This window comes from Schistocerca nitens, chromosome 8 (assembly GCF_023898315.1).
Source record: "Schistocerca nitens isolate TAMUIC-IGC-003100 chromosome 8, iqSchNite1.1, whole genome shotgun sequence".
Classification (NCBI taxonomy): Eukaryota; Metazoa; Arthropoda; class Insecta; order Orthoptera; family Acrididae; genus Schistocerca; species Schistocerca nitens.
This window is the reverse complement of record NC_064621.1, coordinates 51,438,751-51,466,000: the sequence shown is the minus strand read 5'-3', so window position 1 is coordinate 51,466,000 and position 27,250 is coordinate 51,438,751. Positions and strand designations below refer to the sequence as shown.

The 27,250-nt window shown below is 41.2% G+C and overlaps 2 protein-coding genes across 5 annotated transcripts in view; one reads left to right on the top strand and one right to left on the bottom strand.

Annotated features, from left to right (window-relative positions):
- The window catches only part of LOC126199373 (protein FAM169B-like), an 89,555-nt gene extending 86,856 nt beyond the window's left edge, over positions 1-2,699 (bottom strand). For 2 of the 4 annotated variants that reach the window (XM_049936285.1, XM_049936283.1), the window contains exons 1-2: positions 2,476-2,699; positions 2,096-2,208 (exon numbers count right to left, since the gene is read on the bottom strand). In XM_049936285.1, the coding sequence (XP_049792242.1) occupies positions 2,096-2,208; positions 2,476-2,522 (160 nt within the window). In that variant the 5' untranslated portion in view covers positions 2,523-2,699. Of the gene's footprint in view, positions 1-2,095; positions 2,209-2,360 lie in introns of all 4 variants that reach the window. The other 2 variants (XM_049936282.1, XM_049936284.1) reach the window with 2 other exon arrangements.
- Positions 2,700-2,705: 6 nt separating this feature from the next.
- LOC126199372 (tyrosine-protein kinase CSK) overlaps positions 2,706-27,250 on the top strand; it is a 222,405-nt gene continuing 197,860 nt past the window's right edge. The window contains exon 1 of the mRNA XM_049936280.1: positions 2,706-2,866. The gene's annotated coding sequence lies outside the window, so the exon portion shown is untranslated. The remainder of the gene's footprint in view (positions 2,867-27,250) is intronic.

Sequence of the window (27,250 nt, the reverse complement as noted above, 5' to 3'; positions counted from 1 at the left end):
TTGAAATTTCTACTCTACTTATTATTTCCTCACTGCGAGTGATATTTATCATTGGTTTAGTACCCACAGACGTGCATAACTGAGTATGTTGTGTCTTTTAAAACTGAGGGCGAGACCATTCACAGAAAATCAGTCAATGATACTTTTAAGAAATTTGTTTACCATTTCTTCTTTTTCTGTATGTATGCTTAGATTGATTACAAAACTAGTGTCATCTGAAAAAGAACTAATTCTGCTTGTTGTATACTGGAAGCAAGATCGTTCACATACATGAGGAACAGGAGTGGACCTAAGATTGAGCCTTGGAGAACCCCATATGTGATTTCTCTCCAGTCAGAATCATGTCTCCTTACTATATTGGCTGAATTAACTAAGTACAATGTTCTACTTTCTTTTGGTTACATACGACATTATCCATCAGTTGGTTATACCATCAATGCCATAAAACTTCACTTTATCTATGGGCATACTGTTTTTCTCATGCCCATATGCCTTAGATGCACTGCAGAAAATACCAATCAGCTCTATTTTATTATTTCACGGTTGTACAATCTGGTGAGTGAACATGTAAATGGCATTCTCAGTAGAGCAACCCTTCTCAGACCCAAATTGTGATTTGATGAGGATATTATGCTTGCTATTCTCAAAAATTTTGGAAAAAGATTTCACCAGTGAAACAGGTCAATAGTTATTGACATCTCTCTTTATCACCTTTCTCAAAAAGGAGTTTAACAATGCATATTTTAGTCTCTCTGGAAATATGCTTGAGCAAGCGATGTGCTACTTATTTCGGATAAGACTGGGCTTATTATATGGGAACAAATCTTTAGTACTCTATTGGAAACACCATCAAAATCAGATAAGATTTTCTGACAGAATGTGTAATTTTCTTAATTTCAGAAGGCAACGTTGGTGATACATTAACACAATTGGATTCTATGAGAGTCACTTTTTCAACATACTGCTGTGATTTCTCTCTTGAACTGTTTGTCCCTATGCTTCCTACTATATTTATGAAATTATTATTAAGTACATTTTTCCCTGCGATTCATCATTTATAGCCCTTCCATTCAGTTATCTTATTATGTGGCTGCTTAAGGGCATGATCCTTGATTTTTTTATAACCTTTTTAAGTGATTTTGAGTAGTTTTGTAGTGTGCAACTACTGAAGAATCTCTACCTGTTCTTGTCAAAAGATACATTCCCCCTTTCCTTTGACAAGAAACCTTAATCCCTTTAGTAATCTATGGTTTTTTATGTGGCTGCCTAAGGTCCTTTCTGATTAGATTATTATGTGAAAACCTGTTTTCAAATAAGGATATGAATTCATATGGAATAGCTTAAATTTTATGTTAGCATTTGGTTCATTATAAATTTCCTCTCCTATAAGCTATTCTTAGTCATTAATTATTCTGATTTCTACTGGGGGAGTTTCCGTACTGTACGGCAACTATGTTACTTATACTAACTAACTGTGCATCATGATCTGAGAGAGCATCTGTCATTGTGTAAATATTTATTTTCTAGCTTTGAGTGCCTGAAAAAAACGTTGTCAATTACAGACCTACTGTCTTTATCCAACCGTGTTGGAAAGTTAATTAGTGAAATCAAATTGTAGGGCCAAAATATGTTTTACGGATCATTTTTCCTGTCAGAATCCCTTACAAAATCTACACTGAAGTTACTGTGGACTACTGCTTCTTGCTGTCTTACAGTTGGCACAGTAAGAAATCCAGATGCTTCATAAACATTTCTTTTTCTTTTTTTGTTTAACTATACAAATATATTTTCACTAGCTACAAATATGTTATTACTACTGAGGAACTCTGCTTCTAACATAACAGTAAAATTAGTGTAACGAGCATGGGAATTCTGATGCCTGTCTTGAATCGTCACTGCTTTATAAATAACACAAGTATGCGAATGAAAATGGAAAATGAGAGTATTACATGGCTGCAATGACAGTTAAGGTAGGCCGATACGCCATAATCTTAATATGTTCTATGGGAAAATGCTGAATCGCTGCACGTTCAAGTCTAAGAAAAATTCACACTTAAAATATAGCACGAATACATCGAAAAACTTTGATACTAACTGAAACTGCACGATGAACATTTCAGTGTCCTCACACAGATAACCTCTTCGCCAGAATATGAAACTTGAGTTTCTTCAATCAATTTTCGGGAGATAGGGGTATCTATATGGCATCTGAAAGAAGTTTTTTGATGTACCTTTATTTAAAAGTTGGAACACTTTAATTTTATGAGCTGTAACGATGCACAAATAACTGACTTCATGAACATGCAACAACAACAAAAAAGAAAGAAAAAACTTGCAACGAAGCAAACATTTAACTTTACTTTTTATCTGTGCAAGTCCTGCTTTGGCTCCGAAAACAAAATACTCAAAACTTTTGAACGGACAGTAGCTATAAAGCATAAGTCAGTTAAAAGTTGGAACTTAAAAGTAAGATACCTCTTGCATTTTATTAATTGTGGAGAATAATCAGTAGCTAATGCCATTCTACAACAGCATCTGAGAGCGTCAACTAAATTTCCAAATTCTTCAGATCATCTGCAATTTATTAGCCTGTACACAAGTTGCGTGAGGGAATTTTTTTGAAACAGATTAACGTTTCTTTAGTCACTCTCATGTTATCTATTTTCAGTACCTCAACTGACTACTGAGTTAAGCTTTCGACTGTCTGTAACATTAAAATGGCCGATGGTCAGACGTGACGTATTATTTGTAGCAATTGGGGACAGTGGTACTACATTTTCCGTGTCGAAGTGAGTGAAATAACGTGACAGTTTTGTTTGTACGGTGCTTTGATATTGCAATACCTAATGACAGACTCATTTTATTGGTAAGTACAAAGCGCATCATAATAAAAAATGATTGTACTAAATTACATGATGCAAAACAAATGAACCATCCAAGGAATGTGTGATACAGTATGAAGCGATTTGTAAACAAATCGCAGATAATGTGCACTAACATATTTCGTACCTTTGGTTACAATATTCCTCGTAAATAAATGTCAGCATAACGTTTTTATACGCTCTGCCCAGAGCAATTGAATAATTCATTTGCACAAAAATACAACGTAAAGCAAAAACTTCAGCGTATCATTGCACACTCATTACTTGTCTCCTTTTACGTAATATGTGGACCAAAGACTCCGTGCGACATTTAGTAATTCGCTGAGTACACTATATTAAAGAGGAGAAATCTCAAAATTCTTTTTCCCCTCTTAGCTTACCTTTGGATAGTCATTTGTGTTCGGTGTGCATGTTGTCCGCTTTCAGTGTGATTTTTTTCGTTGGGTCCTAACGGCACCTGTTCTGTAGCTGTTATATGTAAATCATTCTATTGCCTACTATAATATCTATCTGATGAAGATAAAAAAAGTGTGAACTCGATTCGACTTACTAGAGTATGACATTCTCATGCAAGAAAAGTTTTCTGCTAAAAACCTTTTGCTTATAAAAAGTACATAATTGAAAAGAACCAATTGTAAATGAGAATCTGTGGGTCTATGTTCTCTGCAAGTCACCGTGGATTGCTGATGCATGTACTTGTAGACAGTTCAGGGGTGAGGCGTGGAAAGCAGCTGCCGGTTCTTGTTGTATGTGTTGCCATATAACATATAGTTTTTTTCTACAGGAAATGTTACGCATTTTTTTCCAGCTACAAAATAATTGTGAGATCACTAGTTGCAGTCACGTCAGTAAACGTTTTGTGTTTTAGACGACGTAATTTTGTAATCATTGCGTTCCTGTCGAGCTTAGTCTTACGTTAGTATGTCTTACCTTTTTTCTCAAGAAGACCATTTCTCAAGCTTCATTATGCATATACAGGCTAGAGGAATTTATGAAAGTGTGAGCTCTCAGTTTGCAGAATATTTCAGTACCATCTTATTCTGTATGAAAGAGAGTGTAGCAACAGTACAACTGGTTTGATGCAGGGCTTTGTGCCTGTGTATTTTTCGTTCTGGGAAGTTTGTGATCTCCTCTCTCATCCTTAAGTATAGTTTCCTGTTTGACGAGGCTATTTCAGTGTTAAAAGTATGCGGGGGGGGGGGGGGGGGAGCCAAGCGGCGAGCATTTAAATGGCGAAGTGATCCTTGTAATTGAAACCCACTGTTCTACACACAGTAGATATGGGCCCTAAACTCATTTTTCGGAGGGAATGAAGATTAGATACACCGACACATGAGTGACTACAGAGAACAATGTGTCAGCGGCAAATGCAAGTGCAGCGATATTTTAAAATCGACCATGATTCCCAGAGTGGAAGCAACTCCTCTGACGTATTTTCAAGCGTCGTCTTAGAAGCGATTATAATGAAAGAACACTTCAGAAAATGTGGTTAGAGGATGCCGCAATTGCGAAAAATAATTTTGTGTAAACATATGTTGCCACTTTTGTTGCTTGCGTGTGTCCTCGCTCTGATTGTCCTAATCAGGCTCTACAGCGAGCGCGTGGGTTGACATGGAATGTGCCGTATCGGGCTGCGTCGCGCCTGGCTGTGTCTTCCTTCCTCCCGACATCTAGGCGCGGGTCTGCCCTGTCTCCCGTCGGAAATAGAATGATGCAAGCCGCTTCCGGGCTCCTAGCTTACCGAAGAACCGCTTCGTCCGCCGCAGTCTCGCTCTCCTGCAGTTCACGAATTACAGAAAACCCACTGCCAAAGAGATCATTTAGCTGTGTTGTTAGAAGCAGATAAGCGGTAATTCGAAAAAACATGAACGACGGAAAAATGTAAAGACGTAGTGAATGAGCTGGTCGGAGGAAATATAAAAGCCCAGGTCCCCGGGAATTAGCTGCTCTATAGCAGTGGTGTGCCGTGTTTCAGTGTTGCCGAAGGAACTTCCACGGTATTGTCCTGAAATGATATAGGAAAACCACTGCGGGCCATGATTCGAACACAGCTCCTCCTAAATGCGATTCTGGTCTTACAACCTTTCTGTGCTCTCGTTTAGTCTTTGATTCAGTATTGCGATTGCTGTAGACATAGAGTTTGCTCTAATTAGAACTAAGACAACTTTTCCGAAAGAAACCTAATAAACACGCAATAATAACAACCAGATTCTTAATTCGGTGACAGATGTATATTACTGAACAACAGTATTCGTATGGAACTGCTATCAATCCCACTTGCTGCCCAAGTCCTTTACAGTCTGTACAAATTTCAATAATTGTCACCAGGCGCAGTGGTCCTAAATCCCGCAAAGCTGACCAAAATACGAATCTGTTTTCAGTTCTTCGTGTCGGGGAAAACACCTCAGATGTAATGATACTTCCGTTTTTAAATTACATAAATGTGTGTTATTGATGTAGCTGATTACTAATTTATCCACCAATTACGAAAATAGTACGTAGTTGGGAACAGGCGCAAAGACAAAACTGAAAATTACGAAAAAGTATGTAATAAATGAATCACTCCTTGATTTGAAAGACACGTGTTTCGTACTTTTTATTTTTCCTGCTCGCTCATCTTAGCGGTACTGTTTGTTGATATGACCACGAAAATGCTCTTTCGAAATTAAAATAAATTCTGCGTTTGATTAAGAAAAGTATAAGACGTCTGCTTTTTGAATTTTGTTAAAATGTTCAAGTATTATTAAGATGTCTCGAAATAGTCACATCGGGAACTAACCCGTGATTAATACTCTAATTTAGGAAAAAAAAAACAGTTTAAATCAGTCTGGTTGTCCTGATTCAAATTTCCGATGGTGCCCCAGAATCTCTTTAGGCCTCTGCAGGAATGAGTCACCCAACAAGGGCACAGAGGATTTTCTGCCCATCTTTGTCTAACTGATAAAGGGCTCCGCCTTAATGACCTCGACATTGTAGATTTTTTTTATAGTATATGAGTTATAATGTTTATATCTGGGATGGTGCTTAGAGAGTTTGAGACAAAGTGATACTCCCTTTGAGCCAAGAGACTGTTGGTGGCTTGTGCAGAGACGGTTCAAGATCATTTTTCTGCACAATCAACAATATCGGACATTGCTACAGGCATTAGCTGCCTTTCCGGTAAGATCTTCAAAAATGAATCTGATTCTAGTGACCGTGTAAATGAGTTCTTCTTCTTCTTCTTCTTCTTCTTCTTCTGGAGTACTACATACAGTAGTTTAGCTGTCAAGAGAGCAATGCTTGAAGCCTTTAATGACTACTGTGCAGAATACTGTCAAATGATCATTCACAAGACGAAAGAAATTCTGGTCGTATATGAATGCTGTTAGTGGTACCAATAAATTAATATCCAGTCACTCGCAAGTGAGATGGTAATTGAAATTGGGGTACCAGACCAAAAGTTGAAATGCTTAACTCCGTTTTCAAATGTTTCAATGTTCCTTTATAAAGTAAAACCCAGGAGAATTGCCCTAATATAATCCTCACACCGTTGAAAAGATGAGTAAAATAATTGCAAGTGTTAGTAGTGTTGAGAAACAGACGCTGAAATTGAACAAAGCTCCTGGCCCCAATGGAATCCCCGTCAGATTCTATACGAATTTGTGGCTGCGTTAGCCCCTCCTCTAACTGTACAAATGGTACTAGGAAAGTTTTGCAATATAGCTTTATTTTTTTAACTTTTTTTCGAAGTAATTGCCGCTACATTGTATACACCTCTCCAACCTCCAAAGCCAATCCCTAAACCAGTTCCTCCAAGTTTCTGTTGGGAGTAAGGTACAGTCGTTGTTCCATGCCCTCAAGAGGTCATCATCACTTGAAAATTACACCCCTTTCAGCTTCATCTCCACACATGGGAACAATGCAAAGTCAAGGTCTGGACTATAAGGGGAGGGGAGTGCTCAGAAAGTTTCAGTTCTGTACCCCGCAAATATTCCGTGCATGCTTTCGCGCGGTGAGTTGGTGCGTCGTCGTGATGGAGGAATCAAGTGTCCATTCTTGACTTCGGTCGCAGATTTAACATCTGCCGGCACCAAGTCATGTCATAAAGTCGTGTCATCGACTCTTCCGTCAGTGTATGCGGCACTCAGAGACGACAAAGTTTCTTTACTTGCAAATGATCATGCAGAATCGAACTAATGGTGCATTTAGCCCTAAGGTATCCTCTGTCTGCTTATATGTCACTCTCCTGCCTTCTCCTAGCATTTTCCTCACAGCATCAATGTTTTCCGCCGTAACTGATGGTCGTGGCTTCTCGTCCTCTCAGCGTCCTCCAGAGTTAAATTTCCTCTTTCGAATTCTTCGCAGTACCTGACGGTGGGTGTACGATGTGGACGCACATCACGGAGTGCAAGAGTCGTTTCTTCAAAGCACTGGTCTATGTTTAAACCACACGCGAAGTTGTACCGCAAAACTGCCCGAAGCTCACTTCGTGGCCACAATGCCATAGCAAACATTTCGACCTAACCCTCCAAGTGAGCGACTGCGCCTACAGACTTGGCACAGCGGCTACATTGCAGCTATGTAGTATTCTCACAACACGGCAACAATCAGCCTTATTGTTTGTCAAGTAAGCTATCGTAAATCAGTCGAACAAAAACTCGTCCCCAGTAGTTGGAAGGAAACACAGGTCACACTGTTTGTAAGAAGGGTAGTAGAAGTAATCAACAAAACTACCGTTCAGTAGTCAGAATCTGTGAATATATTATGAGCTCAAACATGAAGTATCACGAACAGAATAACCTCCTCTATGCCAACCAGTATGGATTCCGAAAACATCGATCATGCGAAACCTCACTAGCACTTTTCTCACATGATGTGCTAAAACCTTTGGATGAAGGAAGCCCTATAGATGCAGTATTTCATGATTTCTAAAGAGCGTTTGACTCAGTACCACATTTACTCTTATTGTCAAAAGTACGATCATATGCGGTATCGAGCGAAATTTGTGACTGGATGAGGATTTTTTGGTAGGGAGGACGCAGCATGTTACCTTGGATTGGAGAGTCATCGTCAGATGTAGAAGTAACTTCAGGTGTTCCCCAGGAAAGTGTATTGGAACGCTTGCTGTTCAAGGTGTATCTTAATGACCTTGCAGACAGTTTTAATAGTAACCTCAGACCTTTCTCACTTGATGCAGTTATCTGTAATGACGTACTATCTGAGAGAAGCTACATATATATTCAGTCAGATCTCGATAAGAGTTCAAATAAGATTTCAGTGTGATGCAAAGATCGACATTTTGTTTTAGATGTTCAAAAAAATGTTCAAATGTGTGTGAAATCTTATGGGACTTAACTGCTAAGGTCATCAGTCCCTATGCTAAGGACGGACACACACACACACACACACACACACACACACACACACACACACACACACACACATGCCCGAGGGAGGACTCGAACCTTCGCCGGGACCAGCCGCACAGTCCACGATTGCAACACCTTAGACCGCTCGGCGCTAATCCCGCGCGGCTTAGATGTTCAGAAATGTAATATTGTGCACTTCACAAAATGAGAAAACGGTGTTCCGTGATTAGAATATCAGTGAGTCACAGAATAGGCCAACTTCTACAAATACATTGGGGTAGTACTTTGTAGGGATAGGGCTAACAGGGCATATTGAACTTATACAGAGAGGGGCAGCACGAATTGTCACAGGTTTTTTTGACACATGGGAGAGTGCCATAGAAGTTCTGAAGAAACCGAACTGGCAGACAGATGTAAACTATTCCGTGAAAGTCTATTAACAAAGTTTCAAGAACGGCTGTAAATGATGACTCTGGGAGTATACTGCCACCTCCTATCCATGGATGACATAGGGATCGGGAAAACAAGATTCGAATAATTACAGCATTTTTTTCGGACATTTAAACACTCACTCTCCCGCGCTCAATGCGTTACTGAACGGGAAGAAACTCTTATACCTATTGTATTTTTTAGTATAAATGTAGATGTACTGAATGGAAAGAATGAAAACACAGAACTTGTTATTTTTTAGTTTAATAATAGGACTTTTCAATTTTATATTTTGCATCAGAAAAAGCTGGACAGAAATACAAAAACAAATTAGATAATTCTGTATCGATACGTTAAACTGTTGAACTGCGTAATTTGTGTGTTACATGTGAAGAAAACTCCCCAGTAAATAGTTAAATTTCAGAAAATTTGCAGCGAAAGTAATTGAAAGTCGATAAATATGGCCGACATTTTTATGTACGGAATTGCAAACGAACCTCATATAAAAATATTATATTCAAATTTTTCCGGTGTTTAACTATTCAGTATCTTTCAGAAAAGAATCTGGGTCTATTGACTTCAAGACATCGTTTTCATTTGATAAATTTGATTTTCCACAAAATCGTTCTTGGAAAAAATAATGACCTTCATCAGCTTAAGTTTTGAAAAACCCTTTTCAGCACTGGTTACAGATTCATGCAAAGAAGGATGATTCTTAAGCTTACAAAAGTATTGGAAAAGATGTCATTGCAATTGCATTTTGCAATGTAAGATCATCCACCTCAGTAGTCTAGCTCCCAAACAGGTGCCTGTGCCGTGGTTCTGAATTCGGAGGAAAGCCGGTTCGAATCCTGGTGGTGGAACATTTTCACAGCTAGTATTTGACCGATAAGGGGACGAGAGGTGGTGACGTAAAGCTCCTGATCTCCAGTATTTTGGCCCAATATCTTAGATTAAATTCCAAACGTCTCCACCGTGTCTCATCAAGTGAGAGCATGAGAGACGGTTTATGGTGATCCGTACGCCAGTGGGGACGTTAAGCTTTTGCAGCCCCCTTGCTGCTCACAGAGAGGAATAACGTAAGGACAGGAAAACGTCGTTTTATTCTACCGCCACATTCGTTTAATTTTTGCCGCATTTGGTGCTATTTTTTGCTGCATTCAGTGATATTTTTTGACAAAATAGTTGTTACTTTTTGCGAAGCTCGTTGTTATTTCTACAAATTGGTTGTTTTTTGCCTAATTTGGTGCTATTTTTTTTACCAATTTCATCATGTTTATTTGCCAAATTCGTTGTATTTTTTGTCCCATGTGGTGTCTTTTTCCCTTTTTTGCCACGTGTGGTGCCTTTTTTTTTTTGGCCACGTGTGGTGCCTTTTTCTTTTGGCCACGTGTAGTGCCTTTTTTTTTTTGGCCACGTGTGGTGCCTTTTTTTTGGCCATGTGTGGTGCCTTTTTTTTTGGCCACGTGTGGTGCCTTTTTTTTGGCCACGTGTGGTGCCTTTTTTTGCCACATGTGGTGCCTTTTTTTGCCAAATGTGGTGTAATTTTTTACCCTGATTCAGTGACGTCTTTTTACCGAATTTCATGTTTTTTAGCCCAATGTTTTGTTATACTTTGGCCAGATTTTGTGTTAATTTTTTTTACAAAAAACGTCGTTTTTATATCGGTGTTCTTTTTTCTTTACCATTCAATATTATTTTGTTCCACATTTGGCACTACTAAACTGCAATGATTGTTATTTTTTAAAAATTTGTTGTTAAATTTTGCCAATTTCAGTGCTTTTTTGTGCCAATTTCGATGTTAATTTCTTGCGCAATTTGGCGTTTTTTCGTGAAAAAAAATCAGCCTTATTTTTCTTGCCAAAGTCGATATTCCTTTCACCCCAGATTTACTGTTATTTTTGCCAAATTCGATGTTTATAGCTAAATTCTGTGTTGCTTTGGCCAAGTTCTGTGTTATTTTCGTCGCCACATCAACGTTTGTTACACTGGGGATGAGCTTCAAGATTATATACGAAACTCAGACTTCAGAAAATTAGAAGTCAAATTGCAGTTTTAACAATCAAGAATTATCACTTACGAATACAGATGTAAACTTTCGTTCTCAAGATTTATAACATTTTAATACAGCAAAATTACAAATTTTGCAATGTCTCATAAAAATCGCCGATTTCGTATTATTTTACCAAAACCGCCAATTTCGCATTATCATTCTAGCGAAATTTTCCTGTTGCTAGGAAATGGAAATGCCGTGTGGCTAGGGCCTCCCGTCGGGTAGACCGTTCGCTTGGTGCAAGTCTTTCGAGTTGACGCCACTTCGGCGACTTGGCGTGTCGATGGGGATGAAATGATGATGAAAGACACACAACACCCAGTCATCACGAGGCAGAGAAAATCCCTGGCCCCGCCGTGAATCGAACCCGGGACCCCGTGCGCGGGAAGCGAGAACGCTACCGCAAGACCACGAGCTGCGGAATAGGTTGTATGTTGGCGCCTAGTTTCAAACTCTCACTCTCCTTCAGCCATAACATCACAAACCCAACACTAATTTTATAAGCACTTCTCAGTTACAGGCGCTTCACAGTTCGTAACTGACCGGAGGAAGGCAGCAGCAGACCATCAGCACTAGCATGTAGCCTAGAGCGGCTATGCGGGGTTATTACATCAGCAACCCTACGCCCATTCCTTGAGCGTGGGACTACTTTGACTTGAATATAACGAGCTTTGTGGAGAACTTCGAGCTCATAAGGTTGATCCTAAAATAATTTTACACCAGACCAATGTAAAACAAAGAAATCTGCTTCAGGATCTTTGATAGTTTCATAAAGCGTAACATACACTAAGAATCTCCAAGGCATTTATTCAGCATCCCAACGGGTAACGTTGAGAAGTTTTAAGTCAGCTTAGGTAAATGCTTCTTCAAAATATCTCATCGATAGATAGATACAGAAAAACACTGGAAGCTTCTTGAACTGTACGGAAAAGCTGACAGCGTTGCATCTTACACGACCAGATTTAACGAGTGGCACAAAAAATGCTCGAGGTTTACGAACATAAATTCTTTTTTGAATTCTAATATTTTTCCATCTTTGTTCGAACCAATCGTATCATTAGTTCTGCAAATTATTTTAGAAAGCTGATGCCATACCAATTCGTTCAAGAGAACGTAGACATTCATCAGTATTATCTGTAACTGGTAAAAATGCAAGGAAATGTTCTTTGATAATTATTTCTTCACCAGCCGTTGCCCAAACAAAACGTTTCTTTGTGACTCACGTCAAGGGTATAGTTTAAAATAGTAGTACGTTAGTTTAAAATAGTGGCTCAAATGGTTCAAATGGCTCTGAGCACTATGGGACTCAACTGCTGAGGTCATAAGTCCCCTAGAACTTAGAACTACTTAAACCTAACTAACCTAAGGACAACACACACATCCATGCCCGAGGCAGGATTCGAACCTGCGACCGTAGCGGTCGCGCGGTTCCAGACTGTAGCGCCAGAACCGCTCGGCCACCAGCGGCCGGCTAAAATAGTGTTTTGCGTGTTTAAGTTCATTTAAAATGTAAGTTCGATGAATACTTGTTATAACAGAGTGATGAATTCATTTTTTATTACTTTACTAAGGTAGTGAATCTCGGTTTCATGAGAACTTATTCTTGGCAAATGCTCTTTCATCACGACATCAAACGTGGTGGTATGTTTGTTAGCTTCAAGAAATTGGTATTTTTTTCTTTTAAGAGAATACCTATTGTTTCTCGAAACGCAGTGGCGTAGCGAGCGTAGCTGGCGCCCCGGGCTCGATACAAATCGGCGCCCTGGACACAACACTTTATTGGGGCCCTCCGACCCGTACTTCTCGGCGCCCGGTGTACGACGTCACACTTTATCGGCGACCCCCCTCCCTCCCCTCCCCTCCTTCCACAAACACATAGTAATTACTCTAATAATAATAATAATAATAATAATAATATACTCTCCGGAAAATTTTGTCTGTGTTGGGAGACCATTTCCCACCCCTCTTCAAGTGGCGCCCCTGCACCCCCATCCCCACCCAGCTACTTCACTGACGAGTCACCAACCCCTTCGTTCGCGGGACCTACATTACGCAAAGTAATGGGATCTCAAGTTGATTCCGTATTTCTAGATTTCCGGAAAGCTTTTGACACCGTTCCTCACAAGCGACTTCTAATCAAGCTGCGGGCCTATGGGGTATCGTCGCAGTTGTGCGACTGGATTCGTGATTTCCTCTCAGGAAGGTCGCAATTCGTGTAATAGACGGCAAATCATCGAGTAAAACTGAAGTGATATCAGGTGTTCCCCAGGGAAGCGCCCTGGGACCTCTGCTGTTCCTGATCTATATAATGACCTGGGTGACGATCTGAGCAGTTCTCTTAGATTGTTCGCAGATGATGCTGTAATTTACCGTCTAGTAAGGTCATCCGAAGACCAGTACCAGTTGCAAAACGATTTAGAAAAGATTGCTGTATGGTGTGGCAGGTGGCAGTTGACGCTAAATAACGAAAAGTGTGAGGTGATCCACAAGAGCTCCAAAAGAAATCCGTTGGAATTCGATTACTCGATAAATAGTACAATTCTCAAGGCTATCAATTCAACTAAGTACCTGGGTGTTAAAATTACGAACAACTTCAGTTGGAAAGACCACATAGATAATATTGTGGGGAAGGCGAGCCAAAGGTTGCGTTTCATTGTCAGGACACTTAGAAGATGCAACAAGTCCACTAAAGAGACAGCTTACACTACACTCGTTCGTCCTCTGTTAGAATATTTCTGCGCGGTGTGGGATCCTTACCAGGTGGGATTGACGGAGGACATCGAAAGGGTGCAAAAAAGGGCAGCTCGTTTTGTATTATCACGTAATAGAGAAGAGAGTGTGGCAGATATGATACGCGAGTTGGGATGGAAGTCATTAAAGCAAAGACGTTTCTCGTCGCGGCGAGCTCTATTTACGAAATTTCAGTCAGCAACTTTCTCTTCCGAATGCGAAAATATTTTGTTGAGCCCAACCTACATAGGTAGGAATGATCATCAAAATAAAATAAGAGAAATCAGAGCTCGAACAGAAAGGCTTAGGTGTTCGTTTTTCCCGCGTGCTCTTCGGGAGTGGAATGGTAGAGAGATAGTATGATTGTGGTTCGATGAACTCTCTGCCAAGCACTTAAATGTGAATTGCAGAGTAATCATGTAGATGTAGAAGTAACCTTTTACCTCTTACCAATGATGTTCACTGTGAACCTGAATAACTCTGTTTTTCTTCATCAAGTATTTTGACTAAACACAAACGCAAGTGTAATTCTCGCGACGATTGGTATACATTTATATGATTCGAGGATTTTTCGTGTTGGGCTAGAAATCCGGACGTATTTTTCCTTGTGAAATTTTAGCACATTTAAATGGGGAACTAAATCGAAAATTTTAATTTCCGAGCACGTAAATACTAACTAGGACAATATTTGGTACGCAAGTCAGTGGCGACTCGTAATCACACATTCATAAGTATCTCGCGAACGTCTTGGAACTTTCATTGCTTCTATTAGCTATGGCACTCCCCTCAGCTTGGTGCTCCAAGCGACCGTTTGTGTCTTTAACCGGCTCTGGAGGTGTGTTCATATATTAGGCGATTGTTGATGAAAAACTTCTTATAATTGCAAAATTGTTGGGACACGTGCATATTACGTTAGGACATTTTGGAAGAACTTTTCATTTGTGAACTAAGGTATGGAGTGAAAACATGTAGCACTATCAGCTGTGGAATTTCGTTCATTTCCATCAAGGGAAGGTTCGTTGTGCCGAACGTGCCTTGTAATTACCCTTTACTTGCAATTGGTCAGAAAGACGCAGAGCAGAATCTGAGACATTATTGTTGTTGTGAACTTCAGTCCGGAGATGGTTTGATGAGAGTTTCCACGTTACCCTATCTTGCGCAAACCTCTTCATTTCTGAATAACTGCTACATCTTACAGCCTTCCGAATCTGCTTTCAGAAAAGACCTCCTAACCCTTCAACCTATATTAGATATTAAGATATTTCTTTTCGTCAAGAGCCCTTTTCTTGCAGTAGCCAGTCTACATTTTATAGCCTCTCTGCTTTGACCATCATCAATGGTTCTGTTACCCAAATAACAAAACGCATCTACTACTTTAAGTGTCTCGTTTCCTAATCTAATGCCCTCAACATCACCTGATTTAATTCGACTACATTCCATCCGTTCAGCTGCTCTTCCAAGTCCTTTACTCTCTCTGACAGAATTACAATGTCATCGGCAAAGCTCGAAGTTTTTGTTTCTTCTCTCTGAACCTTAATTCCTACTCCAAATTTTTCTTTGGCTCCCTTTATTGCTTGTTCGATGTACAGATTGAACAACATCTGGGATAGGCTACAACACTGTCTCTCTCCCTTTTCAACCACTGCCTCCCTTTCATGTGCTTAGATTCGTGTAACTGCCGTCTGGTTTATGAACAAGGTGTAAGTAGCCTTTCACTCCCTGTATTTTACCCTTGCTACCTTCTGAATTTCAGAGAGTATTCCAATCAACAGTGCCAAAAGCTTTTTCTAAGTCTACAAAACCTCAAATATAGCTTTGCCTTTCCTTGACCTATCTTCTAAGATAAATGATATTGCCTGTTCCTACTTTTCTCCGGAAAGGCAAACCTATGTTTATAGCTTCCCCGAGGTCCGCTTCTCCCAGTTTTCCGTTCTTCTATGATGAATTCTTGGTAGTCTTTTGCAATCATGACTTATTAAACCGATAGTTCGGTGATAAACACACCTATTAGTGCCCTCTTTCTCTGGAGTTGGAATTATTACATTATACTTGAAGTCTGAAGGTATTTCGCCTGTCTCATATATCTTGTACACCAGATGGGAGAGTTTTTATCATGGCTGCTCACCCAACGCGTAATGACGTCTTCTCATGGGGCCTTGTTTTGACTTTGGTCTTACAGTCTATCTATCCGGATCCCGCTCCAGCTGCTGCCGGGTGTGGGTCTTGAAGAGTCCTCTCCATTTGGCTCAGTCCTCCCACCACTTTTCTTCCTCCACTTGCTGCCAGGGCACACCTCTCCTTTCCACAGATATTCTCACTCCCGTTTTCCACCGTATTCTTGGGCACCCTCTAGCTCTTTTTCCATCCAGCTTTAGTTATTCCATAACTTTGGGGATTCTCTGCCCACCCATCCTCTTTACATGCCCGTACTATCTTAGTATCTTTTTCTCAATTTCTTCTCTCATACTTTCGTGTTGAAGGTCCTTTCTAATATCTGTATTCCCTACTCTGTCCATTATTGTTTTTCCCTTAACTGCTCTGAGAAATTTCATTTCCTCGGCTTGCAGTCTGCTCCAGTCCCTTTCTGTCATTGTCCATGTTTCTCCTCCAAAGGTGACAGTAGGGAAGTAATAACTCTTATGTGAGTTTTGCTCTTTCTGAAACTGCCTTATTCCAAACCAGGTGTTTTATTGTTTGGTAGAAATTGCCTCCCTTCTGTAACCTCTTATTAATTTCGTTGGTTACTCTTCCATCACTAGATATTTCACTCCCTAAATAAGTGAAACTGTCTACCACTTTGAGAGGTTCTCCATTAAAAGTAATATTTCCGTTGATCCCTTTGTCTCTTCCAAATACCATTACTTCAGTCTTATCTTTATTAATTTTTAATTCTCACCTTTTCATTATTTCCTTCCAAGCATCAAGTTATAACTGTACATCTACCTCTTTATCGCCCCATATTACCATATCATCTGCAAAAATCATTATTTTGCCTTTTTCTTTTACTGTATCTATAGCTGCCCTATTCATTCCCTCTATCACAACATTAAAAAGTGAAGGAGATAGAATATTTCCTTGTTTAAGTCCTTGTCGTATTTCGAAGTATTCAGCGTTCCCCAATGGTGTTCTAATTCTACAAGTGTGTGTCGTATGTATATTGGCTTAATTACATTAATGTATTCATCTTCTATATCAGTCTTCTTCATTTCTTCCCAGAGTCTTTCCCTGTTAACTGTCACATGCCCGCCTCTTGTATGTCTATAAAAACCATTATCACCCTTTTGTTATACTCCCAACTTTTTTCCATCAGTTGACAGTTAGAAAATATCAGGTCGATCATGCTTCTTCCTTTCCTAAACCCATGCTGTACTTCACTCAGCTCCTTCTGTCTTTTCACTTATTCGATTTAGTAAAATATTTCAAAAATCTTGGCTGTATGACTCATAAGGGTTATTCCTCTGTAGTTTTTACAAAGCCTTTTATTGCCTTTTTTGAAGATGGGAACAATGTCTCCTGTTCTTCAGTCGTCAGGTATTTTACTATTTCTCCACACACTTGATAGTACTCTATACAGCCACTGCATTCCCACTGGACCTGCTGCTCTTATCATGTCCACTGATACTTCATCAGGTCCTGGGGATTTTCCCCCATTCATCTTCTTCACAGCTATTTCCATTTATTCCCGTGCAATTTGTCCTAATTCTGCTTCCCAACTTCTCTCAATTTCTGCATTATTTGTTGTTTCCTCGTGTCCCTGCTCCCCAGCGTTTAACAGTTTCTTAAAACGTTCTCTCCAGAGATCTTTTGTATTCCCTGGATCTTCAATCACTATCTTTCAGTGCTTTATCAAATTCTTCTCTCAGTACCATATCTCCCATCTCGTCTTCATCTGTGTCCTCTTCAATTTCTATAATATTGCCTTCAAGCTCATCTCCTTGTATACACCCTCTATAAACCCCTTTCACCTTTCCCTTCTGTGCGTATGACTGGTTTTCCATCAGTGATTTTCCTGTAGACGGTATCTATGTTTCCCCTATTGAAATGCTTCTAAAGCCTTACATTTGTCCTCTAGCCATTCCTGCTTAACCATTTTGCACTTCCTGTCCGTCTCATTTTTTAGACGTTTATATTCCGTTCCGTGTACTTCATTTACTGCCTTTTTATATCTTCTCCTTTCAGTTAAATTCAGTATCTCTTGTGTTGTCCAAGGATCTCTACTAGCCCTCGTCTTTTTACCTATTCGATCCTCTGCTGCCTTCACTATTTCGTCTCTCAAAACTCCCCATTCATCTTTTCCTTTCCCCTGTACTAGACAGTCGTTGCCTAATCTTCCCTCTGAAACTCTCAGCAATCTCTGGTTGTTACAGACTATCCAGATCCCATCTCTTTGATTTCCTACCTTTTTGCATTTTTTTCCAGTTTTAGTCTACAGTTCATAACCAATAATTTGTGGTCAGAGTCCACATCTGCCCCTGAAAATGCCATGCAATTTAAAATTTGGTTCCGAAATCTCTGTGTTACAATTACATGATTAATCTGAAACCTCCCATTGTCTCCGGGTCTCTTCCACGCATAAAACCTTCTTTCATGATTCTTAAACCAAGTGTTAGCAATGATTAAATTATACCATCTACAAAATTCTACCAGATAGCTTCCTCTTTCATTCCTTTCCCCAGTCCATGTTCATGTACAGTTTTTCCTTCTCTTCCTTTTCCTACTATCGGATTTCACAATTAAATTTTCATCTCGCTTCACTATAGGAATAATTTTTTTAACTCTCATCATATATTTCTTCAACCTCTGTCATCACCTGCGGAGCTACTTGGCACACAAACTTGTACTACTGTGGTTTGTGTTCGCTTTGTGTCTTTCTTGGCTACAATAATACGTTCACTGTGCTGTCCATAGTAGCTTACCCGCCTTCCTATTTTCTTATTCGTTATTAAACCTACTTCTGCATTACCCCTGTTTTATTTTGTATTTGTAACTCTGTATTCATCTGACCAGACGTCCTGTTCCAGTCACGGAACTTCACTAATTCACACTGTATCTAACTTCAAACTATCCGATTCCTTTTTTTAAATTTTCTGATCTACCTGCCCGATTAAGGGTTCCAACATTCCATGCTTCGATCCGTTGAACGCCAGTTTTGTTTCTCCTGACAACTACATCCTCCTGGGTAGTCCCCGCCCGGAGATCCGAATGGGGGATTATTTTACCTCGAGAATATTTTACCCAAGAGGATACCATCATCGTTTAATCATACAGTAGAGTTACATGCTCTGGTAAAAAATTATGGCTGTAGTTTCCCCTAGCTTTCCCCAGTCGTTCACAGTTGCAGCACAGCAAGGCCGTTTTGGTTGATGTTACGAAGCCAGATCATTCATCAAGACTGTTGCCCCTACAACTACTGAAAAGGCTGCTGCCCCCTCTTCAGGAACCACACGGTTTGTCTGGCCTCTCAACAGATATCCCCTCCTCTGTGACTGCACCTGTGGTACGGCCATCTGCATCGCTGAAGCACACAAGCCACTCAGCCAACTGCAAGATCCATGGTTCATGGAGACAACCTAGGTTAAATTCCAAGAGGCATACTACGCTGCTAAAGACGCTACAATAGAGATCAATCCTTGAGCAGGCCCTGGTCGGTCCCTTGATCAGGAATAGTTTACAACTCAACATCTGAGATCTCTCGCGAGTGTGGAGGGCAACGTAACATACGTTACGGTTTTAAAAGACATTCTAGGCGCGCAGTCCGGAACCGCGCGACTGCTACGGTCGCAGGTTCGAATCCTGCCTCGGGCATGGATGTGTGCTATGTCCTTAGGTTAGTTAGGTTTAAGTAGTTCTAAGTTCTAGGGGACTGATGACCACAGATGTTAAGTCCCATAGTGCTCAGAGCCATTCGAACCATTTTTTAAAAGACATTTGAATGGCAAGCCGTCTTGGACAGCCAAACACCCTCATACTAATCTCTGTAGACGGGGGTCGTGATTATCACTATTGTGTTACTGATTTGTCGTCTGCTAATACTTGTCTCAGAGAAACGTGGAATGCTATTAAGCGATCGCTTTGTGGGAGGGAAAGCTGGGGGGGAGCGGGGGGTAGATTAAATCTTACACTTTGTAACCGCTTCTCAGATACATAACTTAAGGTTACCCGATAATTTGTGTCGACGAATCTGAATTAATGAGTGTAGGTATAAACATTTCTTTGCCATTTGAAAGTCTAAATCAGATTGCTGCAAACAAGTGTTTATACTCATAGTCCGATACGGAGACGCGTGCTGTGTCGTAATGCAGCAATAATTTTTATTTTGTGATAAAAGGTTACAGCCGTGGTGGAACAATGGTGCTTTAACATTTAACACCCTCGTGGAGTTTCTGAGATCTTCTATTAACACATACGGAAGTAATCGCTTTGATTTTCTGTAACGAACTGCCCCAAATAGAAACTCCTTACCTTCATATGTTTGTGTGTACGCTGCTGTCTCCTCCTTTCACTCACATATCGTGTCTATACTAACCCACCACAAAACTCTTTCCTCCCCAATTTGATGTAGCATCTCTTGGTAACTCGCTTGTGTCTACGTAATCTAGAGCAGCCGACTGTTGTCGTCTGGTCCGTATTGTTTAACGTACACGTTTCATTTCCACATAACGCTACACAATTTTTCTGAGAAGGACTTCCTAACACTTACATTCAGTGTTAACCTATTTCTGTTTTCCAAGAGAGGTTTTCTTGCTACTGCCAATCTATATTTTGTGTGTTCTTTATTTCTGATAAAGTCATTTATTTTGGTCTTCCAATAGCAGTAGCTGCTCCTCTACTACTCAGTGTCTTTCTCAAATCTGATTCCCTCAGAACCACGTGATATGATTCGAATACACTCTGTAACCATTATTTTCTTTTGTTAATGTTAATGTAATAGTTTTGTTTGACTGGTTGTCTCAAGGATCTTAATGGTGTCCCAGCTCCAGGTACATTGTTTCAACTTAAGTTTTTCAGCGTTTCGCCAAATTCTTATCCCAACACAGCCCAACGCAGTTTCATTCACTTCCTCTTCTCTTTTAATCTCTTTTAAGAATATCGTCATCTTGTCCTCATATACCCCATCTATATATTATTTTCAGCCTTTTTGTGCAGTACTGGCTTGCCATCTGAGCTCTTAATGTTAATACAACTGCTTCCCTTTTCTCGAAAGATGTATTTCATTATCCTGTTCGCGGCATCATGTCATTCCGACAGTCATGTGTATTTGCAGTTCTTCTCTAGCCATTTCTGCTTTGCCACATTCATGCCAGTTTCAGTTTTTACACGTACACAGGGTGAAACAGAACTCCGACAAACTTTCAGATGCTGTTCAGGGATACCTTCTGAGTATTTCGGACATAAGTGATTCACGGTCTCCGGTAGCTTGTTACAAAGTAATAATGTAATTATGAATTATTCGGTTTGTTACCGCAATCACACTTGTGCTTTTGCAAATACTTGCACAGCAGTGAAAAGCCCGTAATATGTCATCACCAAAACGTACAACACGAAATACACGGTAATGCTCTAACTGTGATCTGGACGTGTGACGACATCTAGATTTTTCCTTGCCTACTTCGCTGTTACGATGCGAACGAGGGACTCAAAAAGGGTAAAAAATCCGCCTGTGCAACAACAATTGAACATGAGACTCAGTAGAGAACGAACACATAATTACACTTCACTTTAAAGAGCCTCTATTAAGAAGCGGATAACTGATCCAAAGATTAACTAGTCTGACTACTTACTCAGATGAAACGACAGTTCATAATATTTTGCATAGCCCTGGAAAATACTCAATTCAAGATGTTTTCAAAGATAATTACACAAAAAATCCAAGCCTCTGTGGACAGTCATCTCCCAGAACGACAAATGGGCTTCAGATCTGGAAGATCAACACTTACGGCAGTCAGGCTTCTTCTAACCAACATCGACGAAGCGCTACAAAAGAAACAAATGTTCTACACAGTGTTCATAGACTTTACCCAAGCCTTTGACGTACTGGAAAGAGATCTCATTGTCCGAAAACTGGAAAACACAATGGGAGAAGATAGCGTATGGGCAAGAATAATCTAGTCAATCCTCGAACACAACTTAATCACAATATCAGACAACCCCTCTTTTTCGAACCCCGTTCTGCAATCGAACGGAGTCTTACAGGGTGTCCCAATGAGCCCTTTGCTGTACATTCTTGCCACTGATGAATTACACCGAATTGGAGAAAATGAAGATGATGTATATGTATACGCTGACGACATAGTCGTAGGTTCAACAGATATACAGAAGCTGCAGAGAATCATTGAGAAAATAGACCAATGGTGCAGTGAACACAAACTACACATAAACATAACAAAGACAGAAATGCTAATTTTCAGAAAAGGAGGCAAAACTCCCAAGGATGCGGAAATCAGCATCAGAGGGAAAAAAAAAAATCTCATCAGATTTTAAATACCTAGGAGTGACATTGCAACCAACAGCCAAATGCTTTACAAAACATACAACAGAACGTGCAGCCCAAGCAATAATAGCAATACAGGACATCAAAAACATCCGCCTACTCAGTCTAGAAACAGCCATGAAATTGTTCAACACAAAAATCTTGCCAATCCTGGCGTATGGGATGGAGGTTATATAGGACCACCTGACAGAAAAAAAATCTAGAAACACTAGAAAAGGTAAAATCGACTTATCTAAAAAGAGTACTAGGTCTCTCAAAGACAACAAGATCTAGACTAGTGTACCTGCTAGCGAGAGAGACATTGCTAATTGAAGACATCAGACTACGATACATGATGCCACACACCAGGGCTTCCAGAAAGCAACTGAAGATCATGGAGGACAACCGAGAAAAAATATAGCCGGAATTCTATGGCACCGAAGCAATGACGAACCGCTCATGGACAGCACCAAACTTCGAACAGCGACATGTCGTAACTAGACTTTCTATTCCCGGCTTTCACCATCTAATCTGCAAAAACAAAACTTATACGACCCAACCACAACATATGTATGTGAACTGTGTAACGAAGCCTGTAAACGGTATCACATAGAACTGTGCAGTAAAAGAGTGAAATCGATAAATGAATATGCAAAAATGTAAAATGTTAAGCAAAGTAACTGTGTATGGCTATTTGGCTGCAATTTTATTAAATAAATAATGTTTTGCACGAATGAAAGAGGGGCAAATGTTATATATAAAGTTGGCCGGGCCGGCCTGTGTGGCCACGCGGTTAAAGGCGCTTCAGTCTGGAACCGCGCGACCGCTACGGTCGCTGGTTCGAATCCTGCCTCGGGCATGGATGTGTGTGATGTCCTTAGGTTAGTTAGGTTTAAGTAGTTCTAAGTTCTAGGGGACTGATGACCTCAGATGTTAAGTCCCATAGTGCTGAGAGCCATTTGAACCATTTTGAAAGTTGGCCGGGTACGTGTAGCACCCGCGCTCTGAGGATTGCGCACATTCTTAGTTGTGTTTATAGACAGTTCATCCATTCCGGAAAACGAGAATTCCGACTATGTTTCCCCGTTATTGACATTGATACTGGCAAGATATCGATCCTAGGGATCCTAAGATTTTGGAGAATTTAAATTTCAAGCGTTAAGTCGGATAACAAATGACAAAATAAAAATTATTTCGTGTGATCTAATTGCAGATTTACAGTTTTCGAATTTTTTGCTTCACATGTACTGTGAAACCTTGCTTCTTAAGAAACATCGCGGTGAATGCGTCTAGATCATTAGTGTAGTATCCGGCCCACTCCTCTCATACAGGGTTTCTCGGATCGCCAGACAACAATTCAAGCAGATCATACAGGGTGTTTCAAAAATGACCGGTATATTTGAAACGGCAATAAAAACTAAACGAGCAGCGATAGAAATACACCGTTTGTTGCAATATGCTTGGGACAACAGTACATTTTCTGGCAGACAAACTTTCGAAATTACAGTAGTTACAATTTTCAACAACAGATGGCGCTGCGGTCTGGGAAACTCTGTAGTACGATATTTTCCACATATCCACCATGCGTAGCAATAATATGGCGTAGTCTCTGAATGAAATTACCCGAAACCTTTGACAACGTGTCTGGCGGAATGGCTTCACATGCAGATGAGATGTACTGCTTCAGCTGTTCAATTGTTTCTGGATTATGGCAGTACACCTGGTCTTTCAAGTGTCCCCACAGAAAGAAGTCACAGGGGTTCATGTCTGGCGAATAGGGAGGCCAATCCACGCCGCCTCCTGTATGTTTCGGATAGCCCAAAGCAATCACACGATCATCGAAAAATTCATTCAGGAAATTAAAGACGTCGGCCGTGCGATGTGGCCGGGCACCATCTTGCATAAACCACGAGTTGTTCGCAGTGTCGTCTAAGGCAGTTTGTACCGCCACAAATTCACGAAGAATGCCCAGATAGCGTGATGCAGTAATCGTTTCGGATCTGAAAAATGGGCCAATGATTCCTTTGGAAGAAATGGCGGCCCAGACCAGTATTTTTGAGGATGCAGGGACGATGGGACTGCAACATGGGGCTTTTCGGTTCCCCATATGCGCCAGTTCTGTTTATTGACGAAGCCGCCCAGGTAAAAATAAGCTTCGTCAGTAAACCAAATGCTGCCCACATGCATATCGCCGTCATCAATCCTGTGCACTATATCGTTAGCGAATGTCTCTCGTGCAGCAATGGTAGCGGCGCTGAGGGGTTGCCGCGTTTGAATTTTGTATGGATAGAGGTGTAAACTCTGGCGCATGAGACGATACGTGGACGTTGGCGTCATTTGGACCGCAGCTGCAACACGGCGAACGGAAACCCGAGGCCGCTGTTGGATCACCTGCTGCACTAGCTGCGCGTTGCCCTCTGTGGTTGCCATACGCGGTCGCCCTACCTTTCCAGCACGTTCATCCGTCACGTTCCCAGTCCGTTGAAATTTTGCAAACAGATCCTTTATTGTATCGCTTTTCGGTCCTTTGGTTACATTAAACCTCCGTTGAAAACTTCGTCTTGTTGCAACAACACTGTGTTCTAGGCGGTGGAATTCCAACACCAGAAAAATCCTCTGTTCTAAGGAATAAACCATGTTGTCTACAGCACACTTGCACGTTGTGAACAGCGCACGCTTACAGCAGAAAGACGACGTACAGAATGGCGCACCCACAGACTGCGTTGTCTTCTATATCTTTCACATCACTTGCAGCGCTATCTGTTGTTGAAAATTGTAACTACTGTAATTTCGAAAGTTTGTCCGCCTGAAAATGTACTGTTGTCCCAAACATATTGCAACAAACGATGTATTTCTATCGCTGCTCGTTTAGTTTTTATTGCCGTTTCAAATATACCGGTCATTTTTGAAACACCCTGTATTAATGGAGTTTATAACAGTAAGTTAAATTGACAATAATTAACTTTGTGTATTCACAAAAGTGTGTCGCAAGGAAATGTCGACATGCAAATAATGAATGTTCTTCGATATATACAATTTCCATACAAGCAAATAATACAGTTCACACGTCACAGCTATAGCTTTGTATGACGGTTTGCCGTCCACTCCGCCCGCGGCTACGCGGCTCGGCTCTTATGTTCTCTTCCTATAGACGCCGCTCCTGTCTTGCTGTGCTGGCCAGCGTACCATTGGCTGATGTCGTCTCACAGCCCTCTCTGCTCTTCATCGTCGTGCCGGCGCTTGTCGTTACGGCGGAACGATTACCATCATATGTAGTGCCAGCAATGGAAGTACGAAGGAGGTGGTCTTGCGGTATGGGGATGTTTTTCGTGGTTTGGGTGTGGCCCCCTTATTGCGCTTAAGAAAACGTTAAAAGCGGACGGAAGCGGATACATTTCATAGCATTGTGTACTGCGAGGCAATGGTTTGTGGACCGTAACATTGCTGAAACAGACTAGCCTTCCCGGAGACCCCATCTGAACCTAATGGTACACCTTCGGATTGCGTTAGAATGTTTGCTTCATTCCGGACCTGTAACGTCTTACTGGTTTCGGCTCTTGATGAAGACTGGGCTACCATTCCTCCACGGACATTCAGACATCTCGTGGAAAGTGCCTCCGGCTGAGTTCAAGCTGTCAAAGGCGAAGAGTGGACACGCCTCATATTAATATCCACTAATAGTTTTCCGGATACTTTTGATGAGACAGATTGTTGTAAACTAATGATTTTTCTGGACAGTTGAAAAGACATGGTTAACGCCCTTAAAAGTTGCATGGAGAAGTTCCCCCTCCCGCTTCCCCTTACTCACCCACATGCCGTCAAAGCAACTGCGGTTTGGTTCAAATGGCTCTGAGCACTATGCGACTTAACTTCTGAGGTCATCAGTCGCCTAGAACATAGAACTAATTAAACCTGACTAACCTAAGGACATCACACACATCCATGCCCGAGGCAGGATCCGAACCTGCGACCGTAGCGGTCGCTCGGCTCCAGACTGTAGCGCCTAGAACCGCACGGCCACTCAGGCCGGCAACTGCGGTTTGGACGCTTGCCTTCTATCGCTGTAGGAGTGTTTGGTAAGATGTCAATTTCTGCGTCCAACTGGTAGACTACGGTGGTTTCGAAGAAATGTTGTTAAATTATTGACTAACGAAGCAAAAACGGAAAAACAGGCATACATGTCCAGCGAAAGTCACTATAAGCTTGAGCATAAACTCGGATTGAAGGCGGATGTACGAGTGTCGGTCACTGCTTTTTTTAAGGCGCTTTGCCGACGTTCGCACTAAGTTATGTGGAGAAATCTTAGGAATACTTAAATCAGGATTGACGCACTCGAATAGTATGCGCGGGGGGGGGGGGGGGCAATTCTCGTCGCCATGCTAATCGCGGAACATCTTAATTCAGTAAGATTAAGCCTCAGTAAAGATCCTGTCGGCGGCGCCAGTATTAGCTGCAAGTGAGCCAGAAGGAGAGAATTGCAGGTGACCGAAATGGAGGTAACGATAAGCCGAACGCAGTTTGGATGCGAGAAGCACGGAAGAACGTCGTAGTGAGGCGACTGAGTGGTGCGGCCGTAGAGCGCAGAAACGAGTCTCACGGTCAGTCATTGATGCGCCTGCCGCGGCCGCGAGTGCTCGGGCAGTGTGAGCACGAGCTGTGGCGTGGCGAGGCCCGGCCCGAGCAGCCCTTGACGGACCGCTCATGGAAGCTGCCCGCTGATAGCGCATTCTGCTGCGGGTCACGACTGCGCCGTAGTCTGTCGTCAGCACGGCCGCTTCCGCGCAGCCAAGCCGCTGCCGCTCCTCCTACTGCTGCTGTAATATGTGTATAAAGTGCCTCCCGCCGTGGTGAGGGAAGCGCCTGAGGCAGCTCGTATCTAAGGCGTTCCTCTTTCCCGTATCGCAGCATTATGCCGTTCAGACATCTTAAAGCGTGTAATAGGTTACGCGCTGTTTCGCTCCCATAACAGTAGATTTGTTTTGATGAGCGATGGTCAGTGAGTAAACTACTAATTTTACGGGATTTCCGTGTACATAATCGTGTAGAGACGTATGTATAAAAAATGTTTGCAGTGCCGGTATGTAGGTACATAATGAATATGTTTCTATTATTTTTCTGTATGTCGAATCTGACAGCACGCAGTATACAGGGTGATTCACGAAGATATGCAAATATTTTAATATGTTGCCCTACAGGTAAAATGAAAGAAAAAAGTTCATATAAACATAGGTCCGCAAATATTTAGTTACGGAGTTACGGCTAGTAAAAAATTTTGCATGCGCTAATATGAGGCTATCGGAAAACTGTACGAGGTTAAAGTAAGGCAAGATTTCCATTT